Source organism: Haliotis asinina, chromosome 15 (assembly GCF_037392515.1).
Source record: "Haliotis asinina isolate JCU_RB_2024 chromosome 15, JCU_Hal_asi_v2, whole genome shotgun sequence".
NCBI classification, from domain to species: Eukaryota; Metazoa; Mollusca; class Gastropoda; order Lepetellida; family Haliotidae; genus Haliotis; species Haliotis asinina.
Window position 1 is genome coordinate 36744830 of NC_090294.1, and position 9490 is coordinate 36754319.

At 40.5% G+C, this 9490-nt stretch overlaps 1 protein-coding gene across 1 annotated transcript; it reads right to left on the reverse strand.

Moving 5' to 3' along the window:
• Nucleotides 1-6576: 6576 nt before the first annotated feature.
• Nucleotides 6577-9264, reverse strand: LOC137265210 (uncharacterized). The gene is made up of 4 exons (XM_067800554.1): nucleotides 9246-9264; nucleotides 7840-8060; nucleotides 7147-7257; nucleotides 6577-6924 (listed from the first exon to the last, which is right to left on the reverse strand). Exons 1-4 carry the CDS (start codon nucleotides 9262-9264, stop codon nucleotides 6577-6579), a joined length of 699 nt encoding a protein of 232 aa, XP_067656655.1.
• Between the last annotated feature and the right edge of the window lie 226 nt (nucleotides 9265-9490).

Sequence of the window (9490 nt, forward strand, 5' to 3'; positions counted from 1 at the left end):
ACAGTTTGACTCCCCTTCCGAAGGGCGCCTGTCCAAAGCCGACCAGCTTCACCTCCAACGTGTCCTTGTTGATAATGGTGTTGTCAGAGGAGATGATGTTGTGAAGGACATGCCGCCTGCGTTGCATCTTCCCGTGGCTGGACAGGGTCGGACAGATGTTTGTCCAACCAGACCTGGACACACAGTATCAGGACTGAACGAGGTCCTGGAGCGAGATGAACCCCGTGCAGTCCTCCAGGACAAGACTGCATTCCCTCTCCAGGACGCCCTGCTCCAGAACTCCCAGCATGTCCATATGTATCAGAGGGTGATGATATGATTTTACCCTCTGTTGTGACCTCAGCTACAGATCGGTTAGAGTCAGTTCCATCCTTGACAGGGATAGGTGTGTCACCCACAGTGGCATGGAAAAGGGTAGCAGTAGCACCTCGACCATGGACGCAATATTCATCTTCGTCTAACATCTTGAATTTGACCTGCTGTCTCTCCCAAGAACAGGCAGCTGTACGTCATCACGACGACGATCCCGGGTGCAGATGTTGCAAAATGCATCGACTGATGGGTCGTATGCAAAAGCCTGTGTCAGGAGATTTCTCTCTCGTTATAGTACGCCTATCTTCATATCTCGAATTGATGGTGAGAGCTTGGGAACGGCTAACTTGTCAGATGAGCCATCACCTGTGACTTCAATCACATCATCACTAAGAGACTTCCACATCTTTCTGTCTGTTGAGATGAGTGCCACGTGTCCTTGGTCGCCTGTTCCTGGTTCCAACCACTTTTCAAGGTGGACGGTAGGGGTAATTTCCTGCAATGCTGTGGAGGAGCTTTCGTCAGGCACCAGTAACCTTTCCTCGGAGGCAGTACTTTCAATTTCTGTTTTGTATTAGTCTCCAGGGATGATTTCACACTCAACAGTCGTGTGCACCCGTGGACTGTTTTGCGGTGTCGTCCTTTGTAATTAATCATCAGCCGACCTTCTCTTGATTTCTTTGATGCATCCTCCGAGTTCTGGATAGTTACTCTCTATTGGCATCTTTGATCCTGCCTTCCTGGCAACAATGTCAGGTGGAATTTCTGTACCATCCGAATGTCCAGGACAAGACAAGACAAGACAAGAGTAATTCATTGTATGAAAGGCCATCAGCCCATTTACAAGTTTACATAAATATAACGGCTGAGAATGAACCGATTTGTGGATACTGTGGAAATGATAAAACGTACAACATTCATCTAACTGGTGTTAATCTGGGGAACTTCATAGAGGGAGGTAAATATTCCATGTTTTACAAAGAGAGAAAATCTAAATATTACACTGACATCATTCTATGACAAAACAGAAGCAAACCGCATTTTAATCGTCTTAGATAAAAAAACGATCTAATATATTTAGTTTGTAATTCTGCATAAGGACATTCAAGCGTAAAATGCATTACGTCTTTGTGAACTGAAGTGAGAAATAGTTTTTTTTATGTACATATGTATATACAAAAACATTTTTATGATGGTAAAGCCATTCTGTTTTCGTTGTAAAATTCTTCTGTTTGTGTTTGTTTTGTAAAGGTTTTATCTGTGTCCAAAAACTTGATTGACTATTTATGCTTCCATGCAGTCTTTCTACAGATTTCTTATATGAAATAGATTCATATTTTCTACAAGAAAATTTATAGTCATTTCTTTGTGTACAATAGGCTATTTTGTGTGCGAGCCGTGAAAGTCCCGGGGTAGAATAGAACTTCAGCAACCCATGCTTGTCATAAAAGGTGACTATGTTTTCGTATATACATAAAGAAATTATTTCTCACCTCAGTTCACAAATATTGATGCATTTGTTCTTAATCCTAATATAACTGAACATGAAATTACACCGTCTATTAACACGTTAAAACACGGAAAATCTGCCGGGCCCGATCAAGTGCTGATAGAGGAGCTTAATTGTTCCCAATTTGATATGTCATCTCTCCATAAACGTTTCAACAAACTCTTTGATAATTAAATATTCCCAAGCCGTTGGTCACATTCAGAAATGTCCCTTTACACAAAAAGGCGATCTGAGACCTTGACAACTTATAGGGGGATCTCATTAATGAGTGTCCTTGGGGAAGTTTTTACTACTGTTTTAAATAATAGACTTACTAATTGGGTTAATATGATAACATATGAGAAGTTCCAACCTGGTTTCAAAGCTATTCTGCTTTCGTTGTAAAATTCTTCTGTTTGGGTTTGTTTGGTAAAGATTTTATCTGTCTCCAAGAACTAGATTGACTATTTATGCTTCCATGCAGTTTTTCTACTGATTTCTTACGTGAAATAGATTCATTTTTTCTACCAAAAAATATAGTCATTTCTTTGTTTACAATACGCTATTCTGAGTGCGATCCGTGAAGGTCCCGGGGTAGAATAGACCATCAGCAACCCATGCTTGCCATAAAAGGCGACTGACTATGGTTGTCATAAGAGGCGACTAACGGGATCGGGTGGTCAGGCTCACTGACTTGGCTAACACGTCATCGATTCCCAATTGCGCAGATCGGTGCTCATGTTGTTGATCACTGGATTGTCTGGTCGAACTCGATTATTTACAGACCATCGCCATATAGCTGGAATATTGTTGAATGGCGTAAAACTAAACTCATTCACCCCTTTGGGTCCTTACCTCTATGACAGAGTGAGCGTCCCTTTCAGATTTCCAGATATACTTAATATTTTGCTGCGTGACAGGGATTCAGACCCATCCCTTTAATATTGCCAGGAATCTAAAATGTGCACTGCTCAGTGCTTTTCCTTTCTGTACTATTATTTTTTGCGAGAGTTTCCAAGCTTTCATATTCAGAAACTGAGAGCCTTGCCAAAACGTTTGGTATGTTTTGGTACTCTTTCTTGTTCTGTCTGGAAAGAAGTAAGCATCCATTCATCTGCTCAACTTTTCAGTTGGTCAAATTCCCGTGCTAGCATTTTGCGACTTACGCAGCAAATCCTCATCAGGAGAACGATTCCCAACTGCACCTACATAATTTGTGCCCACTTTCAGACTGATATGAAAACTGATACTCGACATTCTTCCATTCAAAAGCATCGCAAAATGTATTTTGAGTGACAAACGACATTGCACAAGCAACCCCATTCGCCTGATATGGTTTGTTTTGTATCCCAAATATGTTGGCCCGTGCAAAGTAGAGCGAGTGCAAGGGTTACGAACACTAGGCTGGCAATATGTATGATTTTGGGATTTTTAAAGCGCAATAAACTCCTCAGACTTGCCAGTATTCTCGCGGTTGCGTGGGTCCTCGGACTCAACCAGCCGCGCGAATATTGGTGAGTCTTCGGAGTTTATTCCTTACATAGTAACAGTTGACTTTCAATAAATGTTGAGTACTGGGAACTTTTACTACTCGAGACGATTTCAGCCTCGGCTGTTGGCACGACTGGGCTTGTTTGAGGTGTGGTCCTATTTAACTCAACATCAGTCGACCTTCTCTTGATTTCTGGAAAATAGTCATTAGGGACAGTGCGTTCAAAGGGCAGGAGTCTGTTGTTGAACAGCATGAAGAGAAGGGGCAGTTTTCTTCTTTTCTGGAAGTCACTCAAAGCAGATTCCTTGCACCAGGTGCCGCTCATGAAGTGAGAGCTGACATTCTGTGACCGCAACTGATTCGGTGGGATATGACTGCGTGCGCGGCACACGGTTGGAGGAAGGCATCGCTCGTGGTTGTCCGCGATGTGGCTGAGCGTGAACGCATTGCCTGCAAAGATTCACAAAAAAACAAAACAAAAAAACAAGGAAAAACAACAACAAAGAAACACACGAAAAAACTAAAAAAACAAAAAACAACCATACAAACAAAATAAAAATAATATGAAAAAGTACGTCAGCGTGACCCATGGTGATGTCCTTAGGTTGCATGTTTGACATACACCCTATTGTTATTGACAGACTTTCAACCATCCGGTGTTATCCTCCATGACAGGAACGCGATAACAATGAACGAATGATAAATCATTTGACAAATTCACAAACCAACTTTTCTAGTTTTGTCACAGCCTATATCAGACTTTCACAATACACAGACATCTTCAGGGGACTTGAATTTAGAAAAAAAAACGGGTAATGTTCACATACAGGTCGAATCTGTTGAAAAGATTTTGTCACCACAGAAACCCGTTGTCTGTATATAGTTTCATGATTTCTGTTTCGACTGAGTTATCTCCCTTGCAACTTTGGAACGATTGCTCCCTCAACTCAGAAAGAGAACGGGGTCGGGCGCTGAAAACATTACTGGAAACAAATATACTTTACGACAGTATGAAACGGCTGAATTTAGGACGTAGTGAAGGTGCCATATGTAACTATAAACTTTTGACAAACTGTAATATAGTTGAATGATGTATGATTATAATATGCTTCTAGAATGCTTCTCTATTTTCCTGTTATATTTCAGCAGAACAACAATAAAACCTTTCTAATAATGACCAAATATTTATCATGCATAAATTTGTGTTTTTAACAAACAAGAAGGTCAATAATATATACAGGCATGTAACCCATTATGATATATTGTTCTAACCCTTCTCCCAACAGTCTCGCTGATAACGTTTTGTGAAAATGATTCTAAATACAAACCTAACGACGCTCGTTGACCCAAGCATTTAGAGGCCCAATTGTGTTTACAGGCCTAAATATGTTCACAGTCAAACATGGGTTAATACTGTTTAACGTCGCATGAGCTGTTGCGCATGTGCACGTCGTGATTGGTCACTAGACAAACTACAGAACTAGAAATATGGGCAGGATAAGCGCCATGGTATGATAAAAGGCACGGATTGCTGAACATCACGTGCAAATAGTGTCAATCTGTATTGTTGAAAACTGACATTGTTAGCTTAAATAATTACTCGTCGTTAGTAAGTTAGTAGTTTCCTACCACTTTGTGCTCAAAAGGAATGTCCACTAATATACCCGATGCATATGTCAAAGCAGAAACATTCATAGGACCTTGCTCAAATTATCAACTTTTACAATGAATGAGTGCGCATAGTTTTACCCCGCACTCAGCAATATTATATGGCGGTTGTCTGTAAATAATCCGGTCTGGACTAGACAATCCAGTGATCAACAGCACGATCTATGCAACTGGTTTACAGCGACATGTATCAACCAAATCAGCCAGCCAGACCACCTGATCCCGCGAGTCGCCTCTACGACAAGCATAGTTTACTAAAGATCAATTCTAACCCGGAACCCGACTCCAAAACCGATATAGTATGTCATGCACGTGACGCTGTCATGTAACACCCGTTGTTGAAATCAACATAAATACATGGGCTTCGTGATATGTTTATTTCTTAAATAAAAACACGTAATGTATAGATATACATAAAAAAAACTTTAAATACATTAAAAACGTTTACATGAGGAATGAAAAGTAGCATTCCATGAGCAAATAAAACAGAATGTATGGTACCATTGATGGCATGTATTAACAATGTATGGTACCATTGATGGCATGTATCAACAATGTATGGTACCACTGATGGCATGTATTAACAATGTAAAAGTAAGTGACAATGTATACTGCGACAACAATGACTGAAAACATATTACTGACAGAAAACAAAGCGAAAACAATGGACATATTTCTCCAAACATTTTCATGGAATTCTGGAAGCACTGTCACCATTTGTGTTAAAGACAATTGTTATCGTGGATGGAAGATTTCATTGACGCAAAATAACACACAAGACAATATTACAGATGAAATTGTACATTCATTCGAAGAACAAACAAATATACTGAGGGAAACAAACAAGAGAACTCCACTTCATGCCAATGTTAATTTATCTATTCTCAGATTTCCTTCCATGACGCTACTCAAAGCTGGAGAAGGAAACGGGAAATATTACCGAAACGCTTTAATTTTCTTGTTCCCTTATTTGTTTCTCTTAGTGCAATTTCATGGTAACAATAGAAATAAACACTCATACCAATAAATATTCTATTAAAACGTCAATTCATGTTCAGCAATCCTTCACGCACAGCTGGAAGACAGTTTTACGATACGAAATTGTGTGAAATATATTGTGCATTGTGCATTTCCTTTGTAACACACGGACAAAACAATAAAACAAATTTTGAAAGGTAACGCGATATTTCCAACAAGACATAACTTTGATATGCCATGCTTATCAGATTAATGTGCCACGAGTGTAAAGAGATTCTCTCACGGAAGAATAGATATACAACTTTCGGATCGGATCGGATCCGGATCCGAAATGTATTATAACGTTACGGTGGTCTCACTAACCTTTAGGCCTTTGTGAGGTATCACGTATTCCAGACATTCATATTATCACTTATTCTTTCCGAACAGCACATTTTAAAACTCTTCTTCCTCAATCGGTTGTACAACACTCACACATATCACACATACTTTAAAGAAAAATGTAAATATTGATAAAAAGTATTCACAACTAGCCCAAAAATAATAAATTCTCAATGAAAAACTATGCTGTAAAATATATATAAAATAGATATCTTCACTAACAACCCGTCCATGTTCACTGATAACTCGTCCATATTCACTGATAACCCGTCTTCAGCATTGCGTGACTTTCTTTCACTCTAGTTAGCAGATGTACGACATCTTTGGCAATGATGTAGTCTCGTTGGCGTTTGCTACTATCGGACGTGATCTCGCGAAGTGAACTCGGCATCATCTGACGTGTGACGTAACTTCCGATGCTTTGATCGTGGTTGCTCAGGAAGCTCTGTATTGTGCAAAGCATCGCCAGTATTTTCTCCATTGCATGTTCGAGGGTAGATTTGAGGGTGTTGTTGAAATCGCTGATATCGTCAGCTTGGACAGCCTCGAGGAACACGTAAGCGATGGAGAGGTTCTCGTAGTCTTTCTTCAGGGTGGTCGTCGTCTGTAAATTGAAACATAACATTACTTTTAAGTATGTTCATTGGTCGCGAAAGGTGTAATAAAAGTAGATATATTATAAGCATGCAAAGAGTGAGTGAATGAATATGATTTTAAGCAATATTCCAGAAATATCCCAGCAGGAGACGCAAGAAATGGTCTCTCGGTGAACTTTGGGTGAAAATGTTCATACACAGGCCAGTCAGTTTAAAGCTTATTGACTTACTGAGTTTTTGTCCGTCCAAAATATGACGTCATCAGGAGAGGGAAAGTTGACGTGGGTAGATCCTTCCAATATAAGGGCAAGGGTCACGCTTGAGTCCAGTCGATGGATAGTCTAAGTTGAGAGCAAAGAAATTTATCAAAACAAAAAACGGAATACCTTCCCTTTTAAGCAGACTGCCGCCCATGGGTTTCGGCGCAATGCTGCTGGTAAACTCACAACGACACAACGTAACTGTTGACCCTGATGAATATGCACGGATCGAACAGTCCATTACCTTCAAAGGGTGACGGGTATAGAACGTACAAGTAGGGTAGGCCACGGCGAATATGATTATGATGTGCACGGAACCACGACAACTGAAACTCAAGGCATCGAATGCGGTTCTGTATTTTCACACTGGTCTTCGTAGCAAATTTTGTTGTGCTCCGCTGCTACAATAATGTACGATAATGTAGACGCATACATCCGACGGGCACTTCACAAAGATATAAATCTTGTGACATCTAAAATCTCATCTCAGGAGACTTCATGGCGCTATGCAGAGACAAGAAGTGTTGATGCACACATAATCCCTTGTTTGAAAGACGGACATATTCACGACACAACAGATGGGATATCATCCCTCAACACCTATGGACACATCAAAATGTAAATACATCTAACACATAAAGAAAGATACACAGATGTACTTACAGCTGCTTCACGAAGTGCGATGGCGTGTTGATGAGATTCCTTGGTTCTGGTGTACAACTCAGCCGATAGGTCGTTGTTGGACGGTCCAGGTGATGGGTCATCGAAAATACCTCCCCATGGAATAATAGGAGCTGGGGGACCACAAGGTGTTGACCAGATTCCAGGCACGGTGTTTCCCACGATGTTGTCTATGAAGGAGGCAAAGACGAGTACGCAGATTCCTGAAAAAGGGGAGTTTTTTCAGTTGAAACCGTGAGTGGGTTATGTTTTACGCTACACCAAACAATATTCCTGCTATATGGCGGTGGTCTGTTTACAATCGACGTACACATGGACAATTCGGAGGTGACGTTAAACATCAAATGTCCTCAAGAAGTAATATCACTTTCCCTGAAATAGTGCGAGTGAGTATGGTTTTGCGTCGCGTTTAGCAATATTCCGGCAATAACACCACGAGGTACACCAGAAAATTGCCTTCACACGCAGCATGTACACGTTGGGAATCGAGCCCAGGTCTTTGGCGTAACGAGCGAACGCTTTTACCACTAGACCACCCCACTCTCATAAGCCTAACATTGAAGATAACCCGTATCAAATGCAATATGAACTAGACACCTTAAAAATGTTCATGCATATTGCCAATGCGAAATAATGAATTTCCTGTGAGATATGGGTTCCTGAATTCATCGCTACTGCATTTCGTGAGGACTCTCTGATAGTATCAACATGATATTGATAATGGGACAACACGACGCTACTTCTTGCCCCTTCCTCAGATGGTTAAAGTTTCCATCCATGTACTCGGCTTATCAATAAGAGCATTTCTTCATAAGGCAAACAGTACGGAGGAACTCTTCTGTCAAAATCCGCGCCCAAGTAAAACTAAAACCGTGTGCATGACATTTCAAACAGCTGTTAATAGGATTGCAACGTGAACTGCAATGCATAGGCGCGATTTGTCGGCCCAACAGAGGTTTGGGTTCAAATGACACATTGGCCCGCCTCAGGCTTAAGATAAAGTTACGTAGGTTGACTGTGTATGACAGATGTCGACTTTTCTTGGAAATGAAACATGTATAACAATTTGGTGTAATGTGTATGAACGGTTTTGTCATACGATATAAATAGTACATAATTAAATACAGGAGTGCATAGTTACCGTTAATAAATGATCAAACATCCTTGTCATGAGAGAGATACCTCACACAACAATTGGAGTTTACTTTATACGTATTTTTAATAAACACAGCAATACTTAATGACATGGAATAGATTGTGTTGTTGGTATATAATTATTGATTTGTCTACATCCTCTGCTTCACAGCTGTTAGATGCATCAACATGCCACCAGCCAGCGCTCAAGCTGAACGAACATATAATATTTCATAATATCAATACAAACTTACCGGTCTTGGAAACAGACATCGCTTCGAATATCGTTGTTGATGGAGTCAAATGAGCTGTAGCCTTCACTGCTGTTCAGGTTTGAGAATGGTGCCATCTTTGCCATCTTATATACAGCTTCTGTGAGGGGAAATCCGGGTGGAGAATCAAAATATCTGTCAAATTTTCCCACTCGCGCCATCGTGAGCTTCTGTGTAGTTTCCAACACTCTTTGCATCCCCATCTTGGAGTCCGACTCAAAACGAGG